At 42.8% G+C, this 24,548-nt stretch overlaps 1 protein-coding gene across 1 annotated transcript in view; it reads right to left on the reverse strand.

Moving 5' to 3' along the window:
• LOC109912924 (lymphocyte cytosolic protein 2-like) overlaps window positions 1-24,548 on the reverse strand; it is a 143,075-nt gene that overhangs the window by 10,939 nt on the left and 107,588 nt on the right. Inside the window, exon 17 of the mRNA XM_048604024.1 lies at window positions 10,372-10,501. Coding sequence (XP_048459981.1) covers window positions 10,372-10,501 — 130 coding nt within the window. The remainder of the gene's footprint in view (window positions 1-10,371; window positions 10,502-24,548) is intronic.

The following is a 24,548-nucleotide window of genomic DNA, read 5'->3' on the forward strand; positions in this document are numbered from 1 at the left end:
ACAAACTTGTCTCCAGGACTTGCCACACATTTAGTCAAGGTACTCCAATACAGTTAAAACACTGGCATCTACCTGACAGTGTGGGAAAATTGCCCAAGTATGGGCTGTACACAAAAAAGCAGCCAATTACTGCCCCATCGGTCTACTGTTGATCATCAGTAAAGTGATGGAAGGTGTCATCAACAGTGCTATCAAGCTGCTCAGCGATACCCAGTTTGGGTTCCACAAGGGCCACTCTGCTCCTAACCTCATTACAGCCTTGGTTCAAACATGGAAAAAAAAGAGCTGAATTCCAGAAGTGAGGTGAGAGTCTCAGCCCTTAGTATCAAAGCAGCATTTGACCATGTGGTGTCAAGGAACTCTAGTAAAACTGGAATCCATAGGAATCAAGGCAAAAACTCTACTTTTTGGAGTCTCCCTGTTCTGCAGGAAGATGGTTGTGGTTGCTGGAGGTCACTCATCTCAGCTCCAGGAACTCCTCAGGGTAGTCAGAGTTGGGAGACTTGTTGATTATGTGAATTAGCTATTTGTCTTAGGAGGGTTCCTATGAGAAATGTTACTTACTTCTTTCTGTAAAGATGATTGGACTGTGGCTATCTAGACTTCATGCATACATAGAGAAAAATTCAGGTTTAACAAACGTCACAGGTCCATTCCATCTGTTGCTCAAAATCAAGTTATCAACTCTCCAGACTATGTCTTGGAGATTCCAGAAATTCACAATGCATGGACATTATTTAAAGCTAGCCAGGACAAAATATATAAAGAGTGAGAGAAAAAAATTGATTTTTTTTTTCATTTTCTTAGATAATTTTTGTTGAACAGCTAATGAAAGACTGAACATTAAGGAGCAAAAGGCTGTTTGATTGGTGGATGGTGGGAGGCATAAGGTCATGTGATAAAACCTCCAGGAAAACACATCTAGTCAGAGTTGGCAACCTTGCTTGTTGTAATTGTGAGTTCTGTTTTTCAGGCAGGACTGCTGATTAGGGCTAGCATGATGTCAGGTGGTCGTGGTTCATACAGTCGTAGAGATCTACAGCACAGAAAAAGGCGTTTGGGCCCATTGCATTGCTGGTCAAAACAACCATCAAACTATTCTACTTCTATTTTCCAGCACTTGGTCTATAGCTTTGTATGCCTTAGCATCACATGTGCACATCTGAATATTTCTTAAATGTTATGAGGGCTCCTGCTTCTACCACCCTCACTGGCAACAAGTTCCAGATTCCACCACCCTCTAGATAAAAAAACGTATTTCCTCACATCTCCTCTAAATATTCTGCTTCTTACCTTGAATCTATGACTCCAGTCACTGATCCCACCAAAGGGAAATGCTTCTTCCAGTCTACCCTACCAATGTGTAGGGATTGGAACCAGGTGGATCATGTTAACTACAATATCCTTGATTAGGGTTGTTAACCTAGGCCAATCAGGAAGCCCTGCCTGACCAATATTAACAGGGGATTTACAATCTCCTCAGTTCAGGGGATGGACTCTGAGCTGGTTGGCCACAGCAAGTGCACTATGCATGAGTAAATAAAGGGTGACTTGGTGACAAGATACTGGCCTCTGCAATTATTCCAGTGGTGATGAGGAAAAAAATACTGTGTGCTTGCAACAGTCATCTTAGAGTTGGAGTAAGCATTTCTGGCATTATGTCTTTATTTGGGAAGATTTACCTGTTCAATCCTGCTATTGAAGACTGGGCCCAATATGTGGAATAAATGTGATACATCTTCCAGGCAAATGAAAAGCAATGAGTCATCCTTCTGACTGCTTATGTATGCAGCATTTTTGGCTATAAAGGGGCTTAGCTTTCCCAGAGGCACCAGACACTAAAACCTTGCAAGGGTTGATGGAGTTCATTAAGGAATATTACAACCCCAAACCACCACTAATTGTGAGATGCTATTGGCTTTATTCAGCTGTTAGGGAACTGGGGGGATTTTGGTTTTTTTTGATGAGGTTAAGATGACTGGCAGGGGCATGTGATTTTTGGGTTAACCCTGAATGAGATGCTAGGAGGCTGTTTGGTATGTCGGATTAATGATGTAACCATGCAGAAGCCCAACTGGACTGCAAACAAGGCACTACAACTGGCTTTGTCATTAGAAAATATGGCAAGTGGATCATGGGAACTACAGGACTTCCCAATGGAAATGGATACCCTCATCTGTCCAACTGAGCTCGGGGAACACCACTCTAATATAGTCAATTGCAGAGCCTCATGCAGGGCATATCCTGAGCAGAGGGACCCTAGGCCAGCCCACAGCAGAAACCCCACAACAAAGCAGAGTCTTGGCCAAGTGGCTAAAAAGTTTTTCTGGATCTGGGCCGGCAAGATATTGCAGTTGCTGACAGTATGCGGACTTGAGACAACAAAGGAGTCCTACAAGGCCTGACTTGAGTAAGAAAACTCGTAGGCTGGCACCCAGCAGAGTGCACACCCTGGAAAGTCATGTGGGTTGGAACAATTAAATTGCTTTGCGACATCCAAATCAGAACTGATTTAAAATTAATGCTTGGTTAAATGGTCACTCAGTTCCTGTGGAGGTTGATACCAGTGCAGCTGTGTCTGTGGTTGCAGAATCTGTCTTTAACAAGTTTTGCTCGGGATTCCAATCCTTAAGTTTGCGCAAGACCTCAGCCAAACTGAGAACATACACAGAGGAACTATTGTAGTTTAAGGGTACTACTTCAGTTCCAGTCTCCTTTGAGAAGTAGTTGGTACAGTTACTGCTGATGGTGGTAAGAGGCTTGAGTGGAATTGGTTGAAAGGTTCGCCTGGACTGGCTAACATTTTTCTGTAAGAAAATGGATGCATCAGTGAAGTCCTAATGAAATACCCAGGAGCTTTCAGGAAGGGCTTGGGACTATCAAAGGCGCCAAAGTGATTTTACATGATGACCAGGAAGCAATTCCACAATTTTGCAAGGCCCATCTAGTACCTTTTGCCTTGCAGGCAAAAGTAGAGGTAGAAATCAGGAGGCTGGAGAGCAAAGAAATCCTCAAACCAGAGATAACGATGCATTTCCGAAGAAGGGTCTAGGCCCTAAACGTCAGCCTTCCTGCTCCTCTGATGCTGCTTGGCCTGCTGTGTTCATCCAGCTCTACACCTTGTTATCTCAGATTCTCCAGCATCTGCAGTTCCTACTATCTCTGAAATCCTCAAACCAGTCTAGTTTGCAGAATGGGCAGCTCTGGTCATATTGATTTTGAAGCCTGACAGGTCGGTTTGCCTTTGTGGGGATTTTAAACAAACAGTAATCCACTTTTCACAGCCGGATAAATGCCCAATCCCTTGCATGGGAAACTTGGGTCTTTCCTTGCGTTAGTGAAATATTATGGAAAATTCAGACATTACCTGTCCTCCATTTTGGCACTCTTACACTGGCTATTGAAATAGGGTCAGCCTTGGAAATGGTTGCATAGCTAAGAAGTAGTTTTAGGGAAGTGGAAAATGTAGCTAAGGTGTTGGCCCTCTATGATCCAAAGCGAGAGGTGGCGCTGACACGCAATGCCTCCCCTTACAGTATCGGGTGTTGGCTCACTGGCGGCCCAATGGAGAGGAACGCCCAATAGCATATGCTTCCCAGACTTTGGCTGATGCTGAATGCAAATATGCCCAGATAGAGAAGGAAGATTTGGCGGTCATCTTTGGTGTGAGGAAGTTCCACCAGTATCTTTACGGACAGGAATTTGTCACAGTAACAGCTCACAAACCCCTGCTAGAGCTATTGAAGGAAGACAAGTGCCACCCATAGCTTCTGGTAGAATTCAGCGGTGGGTCTTTATTCTCAGTGTGTACAAGTACAAGTTAGAGCACTGTCTGGGAAGCCAAGTGTTAATGTGGATGCCCTCAGCTGTCTCCGACTGGCACTCCACTGGTTTGGTTTTAAACTTCTGGACAGCCTTCCAGTCACCGCTGACAATATCAAACTGTGAACATGAAAAGATCGTGTCCTAGCAAAACTAAAATAGCTGCTGGTAATGGGGGAAACAGAAGGGCCATCACAACCAGGATTTATCCTTTCTGGAACTGGTGAGACCAGATCACTGTAGAGGATGGCATATTACTGTGGGGAGGAAGGGTGATTGTCTCAAGTAAAGGTGGCTGCCAGGTACTGGATGAACTCCTCCAGGACCATCCAGGGGTTTCCAAGATGAAGATGCTTGCAAGAAGCTATGTCTGGTGGCCAGGGCTGGATGCCGATATAGCTGTGTTGGTGGGGCAATGCCCAGAGTGCCAACAAGGACAAAAATTGCTACCAGCAGTGTCCCCACGTTCAGGGGAATGTCTAGGTAAACCCTGGATTTGATTGCATGTCGACTATACCAGTCCTTTCAATTTCCTAGTCTTTGTGAATGCCTATTCAAAGTGGTTGGACGTGCATAAAGTCCGTTCAGTAAATTCAGGAATGGCGTTTGAGAAGTTACAAGCATTGTTTGCAGTAAACAGACTCCCGGAAGTATTAGTAATGGACAATGGGACATCATTTACCAGCAAGGAATTCAAGTATTTCCTAAATTCAAATGACATTTGGCACATAAGGACAGCTTCATCTCATCTATGGTCCAATGAGAAAGATAGAGTGGTCCAAGTGTTGAAGGCAAGCTTAAAGAAGCAGCCTACAGTGCCACTTGATACCAAACTGTTCCGGTTCCTGTTTGATTGTAGGACCATCCCTCACGCAACAACGGGGATAACTCCTCAGAGTGGCTAATGGGAGAAGACACCGTACCAGATATAAACCTGATATATCCATGAGGGGGTGTTGGTGGTGGGGAGGGTGAAATGGCAGCAGGAACGCTGATGCTGGCCACATGCTTCCTCCAAGTCAGAGTGACAATTTAATTCAGGGGATGAAGTTTGGTGCCAGATCTATGGGAATGGCCCTGTATGGGTATGAGGCGGGGTTCACATCAGGTCCTGTGGCTTACAAAGTTCGGGTAGATGATGCAGTCCTGAACAAAGGTGGTTCACCTGAAAGTTGTACCTCGCAAACAGGGCAACATACCTGGCCCCTCAGAACAGCCAGAAAGCTTGTCAGAAACCGTAGGTTCATCCCCTCTGTCGAGTATCAAGGAAATCTCAGAGTCCAAGATGGATGCAGCCTCGATACTGTTACTGCCGGAAGAAGCTGCTCCGCATGCAAGAGATGGGCTACAATCCGGTACATACTGCCCATGTTACAGTCTGAGTGAGAGGAACTGGACCTAGGGTGAAAATATCACAGGAAAAGCTACCAGAGAAAGACCAGGCCTACATCCCCAGACCAAGTGGGAGAAAGATGTAGTAATGAAACCAGTTGGATCTTGTTGACTACAAGATCATTGATTTGGGTTGTTAACCTGGGCCAATCAGGAAGATCTGGCTGACCAATATTAACAGGGGATTTAGAATCACCTCAGTTTAGGGGACTGACTGGCCACAGCCAGTGTACTGTGCACAAGTATGACTTGGTGACAGGATACTGGCCTCTGTGCAGTTATTCCACTCTCTCTCAAAATTTTAAACGTCTCAATCATGCGCCCCTCTCAATCTCCTTTGTTCCAAGGAAAACAATCCCAGTCTGTCCAACCTCTCTTTTTAACTGAAAGTCTCCAGCCCAGGCAATATTCTGGAAAATTTCCTTTGCACCGTCTCCAGTGCCAATACATCTCTCCTATACTGGGGATTCCAGAACAGCACCCAGTACTCTAGCTGTGGCCTAACTAACGTTTTATGCAGTATAAGGTTTTTGAGTAGATTTGTAGCTCGGGTTGTGGATGTTGTGGTTGGTTCGCTCATTCGCAGACATTTCATTACCCTGCTGGGTAACATCAGTGCAGCCTCCGATGAAGTGCTGTTGTGTTTTCCCACCTGGTATTTAAACTCTGGGGTCTGTTGGAGTCGATTACCTCATTTCCGGATTTAACCTCATTTCCGGTTTTTCTTTGCAGTGGTGTATATAAAGGGTCTAATTCTACGTGTTTATTGATGGCTTTCTTGGTGGAGAACCAGGCCTCTAAAAATTTCCATGCTGGTCTCTGTTTACCCTGCCTTAGGATCTTGATGTTGTCCCAACTGAGCTGGTGGTTCTCCTTATCCGTGTGAATGGAGACAAGGGAGTACTGGTCGTGTCTAACAATTAGCGAAAAAAAGACACGATTGGATTACACCCCAGAGGTCTGAAGGAGGTAGGAATCGCTGGAGCCAGGGAGGATCGCATAGGAAAAATGGCTAATGTAACACCCCAATAGAGTCCTTGGAAGAGCGTGGTAAGCGTGGTTTCATCAAGGGGAGGTCGTATCTGACAAATCTGTTAGGATTCTTTGAGGAAGTAATAAACAAGTTACACAAAGGAGAACCAGTGGGTGTGATTTATTTGGATTTCCAGAAGGCCTTTTGATAAGATGCTGCACAGGCAAGAGTCTATGGTGTCTGGGGCAAGATACTGCCGTGGCAGAATGTAGAGAGTGGGGTAAAGGGATCTATTTCAGGACTGAAGTTGTTGATTAATGGGGTTCTGGAGGGGTCCATGTTGGGACCTTGACGATTCATGTTCTAAATTCACAATCGGGATGAAGGAACTGAGGGCATTGTTGCTAAGTCTGCAGATAACACAAAGACGAGGTAGACTGCATCAAAAGCATTGCCCCCATCAAAATACCTGGTCACCTCTTCAAAAAAATTCAATCAAGTTGGTCAGATATGACCTCCCATTAACAAAACCACACTGACTATTCTTGATTAATCCCCGCCTCTCCAAATGCAGATTAATTCTGTCCCTCAGGATTGCTTCCAATAGTTTCTCCACCACCAAGGTTAGACTAATTGGCCTGTTGTTTCCTGGTTTCGGCGCGTCCTTCTCCCTTCTTGTATAATGGGACTACATTGACTGTCTTCTGGCATGTCTCCTTTGGCCACAGAGGAATTATAAGTTTTTACAATCACCCTTGCTATTTCCTCCCTTGCCTCACTCAATAACCTGGGATACTTTTCATTCAGCCTTAAGACTTATCTACTGCCAGACTGCTAGACCACCTCCTCTCTGTCTATGCCAATTTCTTTAATTGTATCACAGACTTTCTCCCTGATTTTTACACCTGTATTGTCCCCCTTACAAATGAACACTGACACAAAGTATTCATTTAGAAGTCTACCCATGTCCATTGGCTCAATATACAGATTACCGTTGTGGTCCTTAATAGGCCTTAGTCTTTCCCTCATTATCCTTTTATACTTAAAACAGCTGTAAAACAATTTGGGATTTTCCCTTTTTACCTGACATTGTCCTTCTTATCCCCTTTTAGCTCTCCTAGTTTCCTTTTTAATTTTCCATGCACTTCCTTTGCTCCGAGGGCTTCTGCTATTTTGAACCCTCACTATCTGCCACAAGCCTTTTGTTTACTCTTAGAATCATAGATTCATCCAATAATGTACATCCCTTGATATCCAGGGTTCACAGGATTTAATGCTCCCACCCTTTTTCTTTGTTGGAATATGTTGACCCTATACTCTCCATATTTTCTTCTTGAAGTATCCCACAGATTTACTTGAAAGTATCTGTTCCTAGTCCACTCTGGCCAAATCATATCTACTCGTATGAAAGTCAGCTTACCCCAATTGAGAACTTTGATCTCAGGTCAATACTTGTCCTTGTCCATTACAATCTTGAATCGAATAGAGTTACGATTGTTGTTTGCAAAATGCTCCCCCATTAATAGTTCAACAACTTGCCCAGCTTTGTTAACGAAAATTAAGTCCAGGACCACCATCTCTCATATGGGCCTTCTATATACTGGCTTAAATAGCTCTCCTGACTGCATTTAGGAATTCCACTACCTCTTAACATTTCTAATGACTACCTTAGTTAATGTTGGGGAAGTTGAAATTCCCCACTATCATTACCCTATTACCCGAAATTTGCCTACATATCGGCTCTTCTATTTCTCTCAACCTGTTTGGGGGCCCATAGTACAATCCCAGCAATGTTATTGCACCTTTTTTGGTATTTAAGTTTTATCCATATAGCTTCATTTGAGGAGCTAAGATGTCATCCCTCCGGACTGCTGAAACAGATTCCCTGATCAATATTGTGACATCTCCTCCTCTTTACCCCCATCCCGGTCTCACCTGAAATTACTGTATCCTGAAACATTGAGCTGCCAATTCTGCCCTTCTATCTCAGTGACAGCAATGTCATCATATCCCATATTTCAATTTGTGCCTTCAACTGACCTGCCTTGTTTGCCTGGCACCTAGCATTAATATAAACACCATCCAACACTTGCCAAGCTCCCTTTCCCTTAACTGGTCTCGAATTTCCACAGCTTCCCGAAATATTTGCCGTCTTTTCTAATTTTGGCCATTCACCTTACCCTGCTCAACACTGCATCTGGATCTTACCAGAAGGTGCCAAGGTAGTTCAAACATTCCCCAACAGCACTAGCAAAGCTCCTGTAAGGATGCTGGCTCCATTCCAGTTCAGGCGCAGCTCATCTACCTTGTACAAGTCCCACTGCCACGAAAACCAGTCCCAATGTTCCAGAAATCTGAAGCCCTCCCTCCTGCACTCGCTCTACAGCCACGCATTTATCTCAGGCCTAGAACTTCTCTGCAGGAGGTCCTCAGGGTAGTGTCCCAGTCCAACCATTTTCAGCTGCTTCAACAATGAACTTTTTTCCACCAAAAGGGGTCTTGATCAAATGGGCTGAGGATTGGCAGATGCAGTTTATGTGAGGTGTTGCATAAGGCAGCACTTATACAGTTAATGGTAGGGCCCTGGGAACTGTTGCCAAACTAGAGGTTTAGGTACATAATTCTTTGAAAGTTATGTTATGTCACAGATAGACAGGGTGGTAAAGAAGGTCTATGGCACACTTGCCTTCATTGTTCAGACCATTAAGTACAGGAGTTGGGACGTCATGTTGTGGTTGTGCAGGACGTTGGTGAGGCCACTTTTGGAATACTGTGTACAGTTTTGATTACTCTGCTATAGTAAAGATATTATTAAATTGGAGAGGGTGCAGAAAGGATTTACTAGGACATTACCAGGACTGGAGGATAGGCTGGGACTTATTTCACTGGAGCAGAGGCGGCTGAGGGGTCACCTTAGGGGTCTATAAAATCATGAGAGGCATAGCAAAGGTCTTTTCCACTTGGGTTGGAGAGTTGAAAACTAGGGGACATATTTTTAAGGTGAGAGGAGAAAGATTTAAAAGGGACCGGAGGAGAAACTTCTTCACGCAGAAGGTGGTTCATATGTGAAATGAACTGACAGAGGAAATGGTAGTTATGGTACAGTTACAACAATAGAAGACATTTGGACAGGTACATTAATAGGAAAGGTGTAGGGGGAGATGGCCAAACACAGGCAAATGAGATTAATTTAATTGGGAAACCTGGTTGGCACGGAGTAGACTCTATAAGTGGGGAAGTTCTCTGCTGAGGACGCAAATGTGACTCATCAGACACTGAAGCAGTCCATGTCTTCATGTAGTAAGACAACACCCAGGCTTGTGCTGACAAGTATAAAGTAACATTTGTGCCAGGCAATGACCTGCTCCAAAAAGAGAGGATTTAAATGTCAACCCGTGGTATTCAATGGTATTACCGTTACTAAATTATCAACATTATCACAATTGAGTAGAAACCTTACTGGACCAGCCATATACATCCTGCAGCTACAAGAACAGCATAGTGGAAGACAATTCTGCACTGAGTAGCTCACCTCCTGACCCCCTAAGCCTTTCACCACCTACAAGGTACAAGTCAGGAGTGTAATAGAATACTTCCCACTTGCCTGGAGGAATGCAGCTCCAAAAACACTGAGGATGACACCAAACAAGATTTAGCAGCTTACTTGGTTAGCACCATATTCACCACTGACATGTAACAGCAGCAGTGTGCACTACCTACAAGATGCGATTAAGGAAAAGCAACAACCTAGCCAGTGATCCTACATTTCACAAAATCATATGAAATTCAAGGATGACACGGTGGGTCAGTGGTTAGCACTACTGCCTCACAGCATCAGGGATCTGGGTTCAATTCCAACCTTGGGTGACTGTCTGTGTGCAGTTTGCACATTCTCCTTGTGTCTGTGTGGGTTTCCTCCAGATGCTCCAGTTTTCTCCCACAGTCCAAAGATGTGCAGGCTATTTGAATTGGCCTTGTTAAATTGCCTGTAGTGTTCAGGGATGTGTAGACTAGGTGGGTTATAGAGGGAGGTGTCTGGGTGGGATGCTCTGAGGGTTGGTGTGGACTTGTTGGGCTGAAGGGCCTGTTTCCACACTACAGGGATTCGACAAAGCAAATTTGCTAATCATTTTTCTCTGACATGCTCTTCATAGTCACATGTAATAACGCTACTGGCAAAATACCTTTCTGGATTGGCAAGCTGGTTCCCTCCAGAGAAGCTGGGCTTAGGTCCTGGTCTTGGAGTTCTGTATGGGAATGTGTTGGCATTCAAAGCAGAATCAACTGGTCGAGGTAATGGTCTCTGAGGAAAATCTAAAGGAGAATTAGACAAAACAGGTTCAGTATTGGCAAGTAGACTCGACATTCTGGAATCTAACACATACACATTCACACAGACAATTGCAATTATCTCCTTTACAAGAAGGTAGTTTTTCCCTAGTACACTAAGTAAGGAAGGATTAAGTTATCGAGTACATTAACTTGTGCTGTTTTAATATTCTGGGGTCAATTTTCCAATTAATGCTCTGTCTGAATGAAAACTTTGTGTGAAACCAATCAAATTCAACCCCTATTCACAGGGAGATTTAATCCAATGTTTTTATTTACATGTGGGAACACTCGTATTAGGAAATGTACATTTCCTATGTGAAGGTGCTGACTGTATTTCTGCTATTTGTACGGGTGGTATCTGGGTATGTCAGGATTAATGTTTGGGCCTTGATGAATTTCACAACCCCCCCCACCATATTGTTGAGGGGAGTGAACATGTGATTGAGAGACTTGGAGGGAGAATGATCATGGTTTTAGCACTGCAAGACCTAGCCACGTGGAACTTTTATAGGTCCTTAATATATAATAAACCAGACGTTGTTTGAATGTAAAAACAATTCAGCCATCACTCCACATACAGCCTGGAGGAACCCAAAACATTGAAAATTCAACTTTAAAGAAGATAAACCTGAAAAAAATAGCACCAGGACTGTAGATCTCTAAAAGACAGATGAAGACTTCCAAACCAACTCTATAGATGAAGTGGAAGCAGTGAGAGTCAGAAAAAATAAATCCACTTTCAAAGTTATCCAAACTATACCGAAGCAGCTTGTGAAGAAAATCACAATCTAGTAATCGCAGGCTGTGTGTCAGAGAACCAAGCAAGGTTTGTGAATCTGGTGAGCAGTTCTTAAAATGGATGAAAATTGATTTTAACAACACATCTGTCAGGTAGTATTGGATTGGATCCCGAACATGGGCTTAAAATAAAAACCTTGCAGTCCTGATCCAAGGTTGATGCCTTTAAAAATAGCAACTCTGAGGTAGCAAAGTAAAAAAAAACGAAGTTGCAAATATTATTGACATAATTTAGAGCAAAGTAATTTCCAACGGTTTTGCATGTTTTAAGAAATACCAATTCTAGATGAGGTATTTCTCAGGGAGAGACAGCAGTAACAGTGGGAGTCAGTGTGAGGCTGAACAGAACAGAAGTGTTTTCAGTACTGGAAGGAAAATTTAAAACTTTATATAAACTGCCTAAAAGCTGAGAAAAACAAAATTCTAAATTTGCACTAGCCAAGAGGTTCAGACATATGGAAGGACTAAATCAAGCATGAATTTGGGCACTTTGGAGAAAAGGATTCTTGTCAGTTGCTTCAAGATTAGACAGCAAGTCTGCAGCTGAACTGGTCAACACATTACTCCACAGTTACGGGAGCAGATGATGTTATTACAAAACAGGACATTAATGAGATTTTTGATAAATTTGAGAAGTCTTAAAAGCCATCGACAACTATTTCAAACTGATAAATAATAAGATTCTGAGATGGCTAAATTAATCCAAAGAGTCCAGAAATCGGGCAAATCACTAGATCCTTTTATTTATACCCTTTAAATGCTGGCTGAAATATGTGAGAATGGTGACCTAAAAGTAAACTTGAAACAAGACCACACAGTAATTGGTATTGCTGATGAATCCCTATAAGATACAATCTAAAATACAGCTCATCCCAGAAAAACAACATGATTTATAAAGCGATAGAAGGAAGGTGAAGGCCTAGTCATATTATCACTGGATTATTAACTCAGAAACTTAGTCAATATTCTGGAGACTTGAGTTTGAATCCTGCCACAACAGATGGTGAAATTTGAATTCAATGAAAAAATCTGGAGCGAAGAATCTTTCAAAGACCTTAAAACCATTTCTGATTGTCAGAAAAACTTGTCCGGCTGATTAATGTCCTTCAGGGAGGATATCTGCCATCCTCATTGTAGTGGTGGTCAGACAGGTGGACCTAATAACACAAGTTCCCTGATTGGGGTGTTAATCTGGTCCAATCAGGGAGCCCTGGCTGACAGATAAAAACAGGAGCGTTAGACATGCTGACAATCGGTGTGCTGGCTCTGAGGAAGCTGGATTAGAGTTAAGGGCTTTCCATGTCTAACTAAAGAGTGACTTGGTGACGGGATACTGGCCCTCTGTGGAGTTATTTCAGTGGCAGTGAGAGTAAAGCACGTTCCTGAAGACACTTGCTCACAAGAGTTATCTTTGAGTTGGGTAAAGCATTTCTGGCATCATGCCATTACTTGGGAAGCTTGTCTCATTTGATCCTGCCAAAGACTGGGCCAATTATGTGGAAAAAACATATTATTTTTTCCAGGCAAATGACATCGCTTTTCATCTGGCCCAATGAGTACTTCTCCTGACCAACTTGCAGACACACACCCAGCTTTTCCAATGATTAGGAGCCTAACTTCCTTTGAGGCAGATACTAAAACCTATCAAGAGTTGACAGATTTTGTTAAGGAATGTTATGACCCCAAGCCTCCTGTAGTTCCGAGATGCTATTGTTTTTACTCGGCAATTCAAGAACCTAGGGAATCTGTATCAAAATTTCTGACTGGGTTAAGATGACGAGCAGAGGCATGTGACTTTGCTTAACTCTGAGATGTTGAGAGACTGGTTGGTATGTGAAATTAATGATGTAATCATACAAAAGTGTCTACTAGCTGAAGCCCAACTAGACTCCCAACAGGATCCACAACTGGCTTTATTATTGGAAAATGTGGCAAATGGACTACATGAGTTGCAGGGAATTCTGATGGAAGTGGATAGCCTCACCAGTTCAAGCTTGGGGAACACCACTTGAGTGAACGCAATTGCATAGCCACACTTAGGACATATCCTGAACAGGGGGACTCGAGGTCAGCTCACATCAGAACCCCAAAACAAAGCCAAGCCTCGGCTAAATGGTTAAAATTTCCTTCAAGATCCAGGCTGGCAAGCCATTGTTGCTGTCAGTGTGCAGACTCGATACAGCAAACAAGTCCTACCAGGCCTAAATTGAGTAAGATAACTCATAGGTCGATATCCAGGAGACTGCACGCTTTGGAAAGTCAACCTACATCTGGTTTGAAACAATTAAATTGCTTAGCAACATCAAATCAAAACCAATCAAAATAAACATCTGGTTAAATGGTCACCTGGTTCAAATTGAGGTTGATACCAGCATGGCATGATCACTGTGACGATGCTGTGCCTTTAATAGGTTATTTTGTCCTTTTTTTTTAAAAAAAGACAGTTTTTAAGGCAAAGATGCTGACCAGTCTACCAGAGCCACTCGGCCATGGGATTTTTAAAAAAGTTTAAACAATAGAAACAGCCTGGATGGGTGTGGGTAGCTCTCACAGACCGGGATTTCTAGTTTTTAGGTTTAACCTTCAGCAGCTGCCATTGTGGACTCGAAGAAGTGGAAGTTATCTTATCCCTCTCTCAAGTGCAGCCAAAAATCGAAGGGGGGGTTCTCTTCCTGGGCTGCTAGATTACATGTGAGATAAAATCTATTTCTCCACATTTGCCTTTTTGCCAAAGGATGTGGTTGTGGGATATTGCTAGATTGGAACAGTTAATTAGTTATAGTTACCGGATCTATTATTCTATTATGTTTTCCGATAGAATTAAGTTATTCTAAACTCCTCTTTCTTTGGTTGTAATTAACTGTAGTGTTTAAAAGTCGAGCAGTTTGACCAGTCGAAATGCATCTGGAGCACAACATGTTAAATTTGCCTCTAAAATAAGAAAAAGTTAGTGTTTAGGCTACCTTTGTAAAATATTTTGAAGGGGTCTGGTCTGTTCCGTAACATCACAGAACCAGTCTTTAATAACATTTGCTCTGGACGCCAACCCTTCAGGTTTGCACAAGATCTTGGCTAGACTGAGAACCTATAGCAGAGAACTTTTACAGATTTAGGGTACAACTTCAGTTCTGATCTCTTATGAGAAGCAGCTGGTTCAATTGCTAGTGATTGTAGTAAAAGGAACAGGCCCAAGCTTAATGATGTGAAATTCATTTAAAGTGATTCACCTAGATTTGTTCAACATATTTTGATTAGAAAATGGTTGCCTGATTGAAGTACTAATTAAATACCCAGACGTTTTTCAGAAAGGTCTAAAGGACCAACAGAGGGGCCAAGGTCACCTTGTATGTTGACCAGGAAGCAATTCCTTGATTCTGCAAGGTTGCCCAGTCCCATTTGCCTTACAGACAAAATTAGAGACAGAACTCAGAAGGCTGGAAAGAGAAGGAATCATCAGACCCATCTAGTTTGCAGAATGGGCAGCACCAATCGTACTGATTTTGAAGCCTGACAGGTCGGTTTGCCTTTGTGGGGATTTTAAACAAACAGTAATCCACTTTTCACAGCCGAATAAGCGCCCAATCCCTTGCACAGAGGATTTATGTACCAAGCTGGCATGGGGGCTGTCCTTCATGAAGCTGGACATGAGCCATGCATACTTGCAATTGCGGTTGGATGACAATTTCCAGAAATATGGTACAATTAATACCCATAAGGGTTTGTACAAAATACAAGACTGCCATTTGGGGTATAGTCACCCTGCACAATTTTTCAGTGGACGATGTAGAACATTTTGTAAGGTCTACCCCAAGTCACCATTTATCTAGATGATGTGCTAATAACAGGGAAGACCAAAAGGAGTACTTGGAGAACTTGGATATAGTCCTTAAACGTTTCTCCCAGGTGGGCATTCACCTAAGAAGGGAAAAATGTGTGTCCCAGGCTCCCCAAGTGACCAACTTGGGCTATAGAGTCAACCCACTGGAAGATGAAGTGAGGCCAATCAAAGGTGCTCCGGTTCCCACTTCTGTGCCAAAGCTTAGGTCTTTCCTTGGGCTGGTAAATTATCATCAAAAGTTCATACATAACCTGGCCTCCATCCTGACACCTTTGCATCAACTCCTAAAAAAGGTCAGCCTTGGAAATGGTCATGTAATCAAGCCATAGCTTTCAGGGAAGTGAAGAAAAAGCAATCATTCACTAAGGTGTTGGCACACTATTTTCCCAAGTGATATCTGGTGTCAACACGCGATGCTTCACCACATGGCATTAAGGTGGTATTAGCTCATATGTGGCCCAATGGAGAGGGATGCGCAATATTATATGCATCCCAAACGTTGGTTAATGCAGAGTGTAAATTCACCCAGATGGAGGAAGGAAGGTTTGGTAGTCATATTTTGAGTCAGGAAGTTCCACCAATACTAATGTGGATGTAAATTTGTAATAATAATGCCTACAAATGCCTACAAATCTACTTAAAAAGAGGACAAGGCAGAGCTTCACATAGCTTCAGGTCGAATTCAGTGGTGGGCTCTAATAATAAGTGTGTTAAATTACAAGTTGGAACACTGTCCAGGAGGCCAAGAAGCGAATGTGGATACATTGAGTTGCCTCCCACTTGTAGATACACCACCAGTGGTACCGTCACTGAAAGAGTCCATAATGGTTGGACGATGTGATCATTTCTGAGGCTGACCCTTTTTTAAGAGTTGATGCAAAGGTGTCAGAAAGGCTGTTGGAATCCGTGGGTTCTCCCTCTCCTTTAAGCATTGAAGACACCTCTGAATCTGAGATGGACACGGCAGATCTTGCCATAATCGATACCTCTGCTGCCGGAAAAGAGTGAATTTCTTCTGAGACGCTCCTGGCCCAAGAGGTGAGCTTCTGCACATTACATGCTGCTCATATCTGATGCAGAGTCAGAAGAGTCTAACCCGGTGCTGAAACAGCCTTGGAAGCGCTAAAAGAAAAAGGATCAGCCTATGTCCTCAGGCTCAGAGCGGGAGAGATGTAGTGATTGTAACGAATCAGAATGAGCTTTTATTGTCACTTTACTCACTCGCATGAGCAGTGAAAAGTTTACAAGCTGCCACTTATGTCGCCATCTTAGGTACAGATGTACCTAGGCACAGAATCTTGATACAAAGCAGAAAAATAAAGACAGCAAGTTCAGAAGTTAAACATTGCAGCCCTCCTTAGTAAAGGATAGAAAAACAAAGAAACAGTTAATAGTTCAACATCACAGTCTGTAGCGTCTGGCTATGCTGGGCTTGCACTCCTCACAAGGTGTGGCCTTGCCCTCACCACCGAAGTCAGCCAGGCAGATGTCATAGAATAGGAATTCCCTGATTGGACCAGATTAACAGCACCAATCAGGCTGACAGATAAAAAGAGGAGTGCTGTGGATGGCATAGTGGCTCAGTGGTTAGCATTGCTGCCTCACAGTGCCAGGGACCTGGATTCAATTCCATCTTCAGGCAAATGTGTGGAGTTTGCATATTCTCCCCATGCCTGCATGGGTTTCCGCTGGGTGCACTGGTTCCTCCCTCAGTCCAAAGACATGCAGGTTAGATGGATTGACCATGCTTAAAATAAAGGAGTGTTCAACCTTTTGAACTGTGCGCTGGCTCTGAGGGAGCTGGACTAGTGCCAGGGACTTTCCATGGAAACAAAGAGTGACTTGATGGGATACAAGCCTCTGTGGAGTTATTTACCTCACCCAGTCAGCGCTACATGTGACTCCAGACCCAATGTGGTTGACTCTTAATTGTTCTCTGAAATGGCCTATGAATCACAATGGTAGAAGGCTGCTTGAGGGACTGGAAGCCAATGTCTAGCAAGGATCAATACCACAAAGATCAGTACTGGGACCTTTATTGTTTGTTATACACATCAATGGTATAGAAGAAAATGTGGGGGGAATGTTAAACAAATTTGCAGATGATCCCAAGAATGGTTAATAGCGAAGAAAATGGCTGTAGGTTACAGGAAGATATAGATGGGTTGGTCAGATGGGCAGACCAGTGGCAGATGGTATTTAACACTGTTAAGTGCGAGGTAATGCACTTTGGAAGAAGAAACAAGATGAGGGAGTATTTAATGAATGCCAGAACACTGGGTGGCTTAGAGGAACAGAGGAATCTTGATTAATTATCCACTGTTCCCTGAAAGTGGCACAGCATGTAAATAGGATAGTTAGGAAGGTATATGGGACACTTGCTTTCATCAGTTACGGCAGTGAGTATAAGAGTAAGGATGTAATGTTAGAGTTGTACAGAATGTTGGTCAGGCTACAACTAGAGTACTGTGTGTAGTTCTGGTTGCCTCACTACAGGAAGGATGTGATAGCACTGGGAAGGGGTACAGAGAAGGTTCTCCATGATGTTATTATCATAGAATCCCTACAGTGCAGAAACAGGCCCTTTGGCCCAACAAGTCCACACCAACCCTTGGAGCATCCCACCAAGACTCATATCCCTATAACCCAGCTATTTTACACATCCCTGAACAATATGGGCAATTTAGCACAGCCAAACAACCTAACCTCACATCTTTGGACAATGGGAGGAAACTGGATCACCTGGAGGAAACCCACACAAACAGTTGCCTGAGACTGGAATCGAACCCAGGTCCTTGGTGCTGTGAGGCAGCAGTGCTAACCACTGAGCCACGATGCTGCCTTCAGGCAACTGTATGTGTGGAGTTTGCACATTCTCCCCGTTGTCTGGGATGGAGAAATTGAGCTATGAGGAGAGACTAGACAGACTTGGATTGTTTTCTCTAGAGCAGAGAAGACGAAGGGCGGACACAATTGAGGTGTATAAGATAGGGGTATGGATAGGGTGAATAGAGATCAGCTGTTCCTAGTGGTTGAGGAGTCAATCATGAGAGGGAATAGTTTTAGGGTAAGGGATAGGGGATTTAGAGGGGATTTGGGAAAAACATTTTCACTTAGCAGGTGGTGGGAATCTGGAATGTATTGCCTGGTAAGGTAATGGTAATAGAAGCCTTATAACCTTTAAGAGCTGTGGTGAGTGTGACAGCCCATGGCATCAAGGCTGCATTTGACCGGAGTGTGGCATCAAGGAACCCTAGCAAAACTGGAATCAATGGGTATTGGGGGTAAACTCTCTAGCGGTTAGAGTCATACCTGACACACAGGAAGATGGTCATGGTTGTTGCAGGTCAGTCAGCTCATCTCCAGGATATTTCTACAGGAGTTCCTCAGGGTAGTATCCTAGGTCCAACCATCTTCAGCTGCTTCATCAACAACCTTCCCTCCATCAGATCAGAAATGGTGACGTTTGCTGATGATTGCACAATGTTCAGCACCATTAGCAAGTCCTCAGATACAGAAACAGCCCATGTTCAAATGAAATAAGAATTGGGCAATATCCAGGCTTGGGCTGGCAAGTGGCCATGACCATTTTCAATCAGAGACAATCCAAGCACCGCCCTTTGACATTCAATGGCATTACCATCACTGAATCCTACACTATCAATATCCTGGGCATTATCGTTGACCAGAAACTCAACTAGACTCACTAGATAAACACAGTGGCTATAACAGCAGGTTACAGAGTAGAAATACTGTGGCAAGTAACTCATCTCCTGACTCCCAAAGCCTGTCCACCATCTACAAAGGTACAAGCCAGAGTTATGATGGAATATTCCCCACTTGTGTGGATGAGTGCAGCTCCAATAACACTCAAAAAGCTTGACAACTTCCAGGAAAAAGCAGCCCTCTTCATAGGCACATCTACAGACATCCACTCCCTCCACCATCGATGCTCAGTAGCAGCAGTGTGACCTATCAACAAGATACACTGCAAAAATTCACCAAAGATCCTTAGACAGCATGTTCCAAATCCACAATCACTTCCATCTAGACAGACAAAGGCAGCAGATACATGAGAACACCATCACCTGCAAGCTGTCCTCCAAGCCACTCAGCATCATGACTTGGAAATATACTGCTGTTCCTTCACTATTGCTGGGTCAAATTCCTGGAATTATCTTTCTATAAGAGCATTCTGGGGCCCACCTACAGCACATGGACTGCAACAGTTCAAGAAGGCAGCTCACCAGCACCTTCTCAAGACAACCTGAGACGGGCAATAAATACTGGCCAGCCAGCAACATCCATGTCCCATGAGTGAATACAATAAAAGCTGGTGCGACAAACAAAAGTCCTGTTGAGGTGTTTTGAGCATGTTGTCTGTGGAGATGGTTTCACTGGGGTCTTGCTCTTGTTCCAGTAGTGCTGTCATTGTTTCCCTTGCTAGTGGTATGTCTATTGATGTAAGTAGGGCAGTGATATCGAACGATATCATGGTCTCCTCGTCGTCTATCCTTATGTCTTTGATGGAGTTGAGGAATTCTTGGGCTGAGTGGATTGAGTGGGGTGACTTGTTGACTAGGTGCCTGAATCTACTTTGTAGTTTCTTGGCTAATCTGTGTGATGGAGTGCCTGGTAGGGAGAGAATGGGTCTAAGGGGTACTTCCGGCTTGTGCAGTTTCGGGAGGCCGTAGAATCAGGGTGTGTTGGTTCCTTCGGGTTTCATACTTAGGAAGTCTGCTTTGTTGATCTGTCCTGTCTGTTTAAGTCTTTTTAGCGTGTAGAACCTAGTTGCGGTGTCGGGTCAGTTTGTACTGGCCGGTATGTGTTTTCGTCGGCGAGCAGTGCCTGTGCCTTGGAGATGTAGCCCCTTTTATTCAGTATTACTGTCATGCGCCGTTTGTCTGCGGGTAGTATTGTAATGTTCTCGTCCTTCTCCAGTCCTTCCAGGGCCTGTCTTTCCTGTGTGTTGAGGGTGTTGAGTTCGCTCCTTCTGGTTAGTGTCGGGATTACTGTCTGTCTTATCGTTTGTTGTGTTTCTTCGTTGATATTGTTGGTCCTTAGTGTGGCTTTCAGTGTGGCTAGGAATTCCATTTTGTTGACTCCCCTGTAGTTGTAGCTCAGTCCTCAGGTGAGAATGGCTTTTTCCATGTCTGTCAATTTCCTGTCGGAGAGGTTTCTTATCCATGTGTCTGTCTGTTGTTGTCGTGTTTGTGGGTAAGTGTGGCTAGCTTGTCTTGAAGGGTCTGTCAACATCAACACCCACAACCGAGCTACAAATCTACTCCAAAACCTTAGAAACAAAAGTCCATATAAAGAATAAGAGTAATACTACGAGGTGAAGAAAAACGTCCAGTGACCATACACTTCCAAACGAAGGGAAAGCACAACTGGGAGGGAAAGTGTAAGGTGCTACAAAGCTTCCCAGCACTGTAGCATCAAAATGACTTATTGGGGGAAAATACTATCCTATAAACATTGAAGAATGCATTCTCTGCAGGAAAATTGGCCATTTGAGAAAGATGTGCTCAATTAAAACGTTTACTTACACATTTTCAAAACAAAGTCTTCACACATAATGAAGAATCTCTGTCAGAAGACTAACAAAAATATTTCCTTGATAAGATCAGTGACCCCAACCATGCACTCTGGAATACAGATATGTGTGTTTACAGACATTTCAGGAACTTTAATCTAGGTACTGGAATCAGTATAACTGTCTCATCAGTCAATGAAATGTAACTGCCAATATATTGCCTGCAGCTATCATATGAAAGTATATAAATATGAACTAGGATCAGGAGTAGGAAATTTAGTCCCTCAAGCCTGCTCCACCATACTGGCCTCAATTTACCTGCCCACTCTCCATAACCCTTCAAGCCTTTACTAATTAAAAATCTGTCGATGTCCTCCTTAAATTTACTCATATCCTGGCATCCACTTCACTCTGGGGTAGTGAATTCCGCAGATTCACAACGCTTTGAAAGAAATAATTTCTCCTCAAATCTGATTTATTTCAACTACCCCTTAACCTAAATCTCATTCTAGATTGTCCCGCATGAGGAAATATCTGCTCTACATCAACTTGGTCAATCCCCTTTAATATCTTGCATGCCTCAATTAGATTTTCTCTTATTTTAAATTCTAGCGAGTATAGACCTGAACTGCTCAATCTCTCTTCATAAGATAATCCCTGATCTCTAGAATCAATCTAGTGAAGCTCCTCTGAACTACCATCAATGCAACTACATCCCTTCTCAATTAAGAGAACCAATATTGCATGCGTGCTCCAGGTGTGTGCTTCATACAGTTGCAGCAACACTTCCCTACCTTTTTACTCTATTCCTTTAGAAACAAATACCAAAATTCCATTTGCCTTCCCTATTATGAGCTGACCCTTCATACTAATTTTCGGTGATTCATGCTCAAGGACAACCATCTTCTCTCAACAGAAATTCAACCACAGAATCCAGGAGGAATCATACTAAAAGTCAGAAGAAAATTACAGGCAACACCCCAGTGGACAGGAAATCTGTTATTGTAGACGTTCTATGGTATGCAAAATCAGGAATTCTCTTCTTTAAGTGGAAGAGATTGTACAGACCTCAAACTCTTTAGTATAGTAAAGTAAGTTAATCAGCATGAGTTCAGGAATTGCTTCAGAAATGACCTTGTGAAACTATTTACTTATCTGAGAAGACTTAAGGCTAAATGTAGCACTATTTTGTGAAGTGATATCTAACCTGTACTGTCTATTCACAACTAGAAAGATACTGTCCCCACTTATAAAACAGGTCCAAATTCAGCTGGAAGAAATGACTAAGATGAGAATTATCTTTCTTATCATTAAGTCTACACAGAAATGCTCTGAACTGCTTTTGGTTCTTAAACCTGACTGAATTCTTCACATCTGTCAACTTACGTCAATGTAAGGCCACAGCTAGAGAAATTCACCTGATCCAAAAATTGGTGAAATTGGCATTGGTGACCACAAGTTTGGTGAAATTGTCCAAAAGTGCTGCATTCACAAAATTGGATGAAAACAGTAACTTTTGGCAGGGTGTTTGGATGAGAAGTCAAAATTACTGATAATTTCCTTGTTCTGTTCAGGAAATTTTGTTTTAAGTGTTTGCTGTACAGTATAATATTGGTGCTGCGTTATTTCCAGAGAACAATGTTGAACATTTTATAAGGCTTTAAAGGAATGATATATCAAATAGATAATATCCTAATCCACAGTTAATCTGTTGAAGAACATGACCCGAGGATTAGTGTGATTTTGAACTACGCTATACAAGGCCCAAAACTTAGTAAAAAGTGTGAATTCTTCAAAATGTTCATTCATTTTCAAGGGCACCTTGTTAGTTGCAAGGCCATAATGGCAGATCCTCAAAAGACTGCAAAAATTTCAAACCAATCGAGCCCAAGTTACTGAACTATCAATATAACAATCAAAAAAATCTCCAGCATTATGTTAGAATGCACATCTGGAAAAGGCATTTCAAAAGATCAAGGAGATGCTGCTTTCAGCAGTTTCATTATAACCCCTTACCACTGACAAGAATTGCAGCCAAAACTTCATCTACAATGTTAGGTATCGGGCACCCACAATAGTAAAGTGGTTTGTGCGCATAAGCAAGTCCTGTATCTTCATACCACTGGGGCATTGCTGTTTCCAACCTAGCGTGCTGAATGAGGTTGATTTCCTGTTGTGCACAATGGTCAGCGTGGTTCTAGACAATGCATACACTGTCATTTGCAGCTTTCCCTGGCCATATATCATTTTGTAAGTGAAACACATCAATGTTAACCAGAACATCTACATTCTCAGGGACATTCTAGAGAGGTCCTTCTCATCAAGTAAAGAAACTCAGGGTTTGTGGTTGTCTCTATGCTGACTTTTAAGCCAATCATATAATCTGAGAACTCTCTGCAAGCCTATGTGACTGTGAGAGGCTCATTCTATGACTGTATCCATTGTCAATGTCAGACAATCCCTGAGACACAAAAAATATTTTTTCTGAAGAAGGGTCTAGGCCCGAAATGTTAGCCTTCCTGCTCCTCTGATGCTGCTTGGTCTGCTGTGTTCATCCAGCTCTACATCTTGTTATCTCTTACTATTGTGATAGTTTGTTGGTGACAAGGAAAGACTTGCGATTCTGGTCTCACTCCAGCCAGCGATCTCAGAAAGAGTACACCAGGGCCATATGGGTATCACAAATTGTATAGTATGGGTTCATTTGTCTGCGGGGTGGTTGAGAATATCAGGATCTACGGAAGAAACTATTTCTCAGTGTCAAATGCACAGACCTAAGTATCATACAGTAAAGGATACATAATATGCAGAAAAGGAGGGCTAAGAACATGATAAAGAAAGGGAAACTTTCTATAGGTACCTAAAGAGGAAATATTTAGCTAAGACAAATGTGGGTCCATCACAGGTAGAGTCAGAAGAATGTATATTTAGGAATAGAGAAATGGTAGTGAAGCTAAGTAATTACTCTATGTCTGTTTTCACTGAAGAACTCTCTCAGAATTATACTTTCAAATGACTAGGGAGAATGAGTTGCCAGACTAACCACATACAACAGTACTTTGGTACAAATTGTTTCTGACAAAAGTGTAACATCACGTAAATAAGTCCACGTTCTGGGCATCAGCCTCGGATTGGTTGCTCTTAAAAAGATATGCAAGTACCTTGGTTGAGGACTCAGCTCCTAATCTCCTAAATTTGTTAAATAGTTGGTGCAGCAATGATATGGAATCAAGACCACAATTGGAATCATTTTTATTGTCTGATAAGAGGAATATCAATGTTTTTTTTAAAATCAATGAATAAGACAAAAATAAAACTAAGAAGATTGGGGCAGCACTGCTGCCTCACAGCACCAGGGACCCGGGTTGAATTCCACCCTCGGGCGACTGTCTGTGCAGAGTTTGCACATTCTCCCCGTGTCTTAATGGGTTTCCTCCGGGTGCTCCGGTTTCCTCCCACAGTCCAAAGATGCGCATGCTAGGTGGATTGGCCATGCTAAATTGCCTGTAGTGTTCAGGGACGTGTAGATTAGGTGGGTTATAGCTGGATGGGATGCTTTGAGGTTCGGTGTGGACTGGTTGGGCTAGAGGGCCTGTTTCCACACTGTAGGGATTCTATGATATAGGAACAAGATTCCATTCACCACCTCAAGCCTGTTCTGTCTTTAATTTAGATCATGGACGATGTTATGATGTCAGGATGAAACCTGGCTGGATAGACCTGAAGTTTAATCTTTATAATTTGTTTCCTGATAGTCAGTTACTGAACATATTCTTCAGAAGCTTTCAAAGCACTTTTAACAAAAGAACAAAGTTTATTACACATACAAGGCAAAAAAAATGCAAACTGCTTTGCAC

This window comes from Rhincodon typus, chromosome 12 (genome assembly GCF_021869965.1).
Source record: "Rhincodon typus isolate 14 chromosome 12, sRhiTyp1.1, whole genome shotgun sequence".
NCBI lineage: Eukaryota > Metazoa > Chordata > Chondrichthyes > Orectolobiformes > Rhincodontidae > Rhincodon > Rhincodon typus.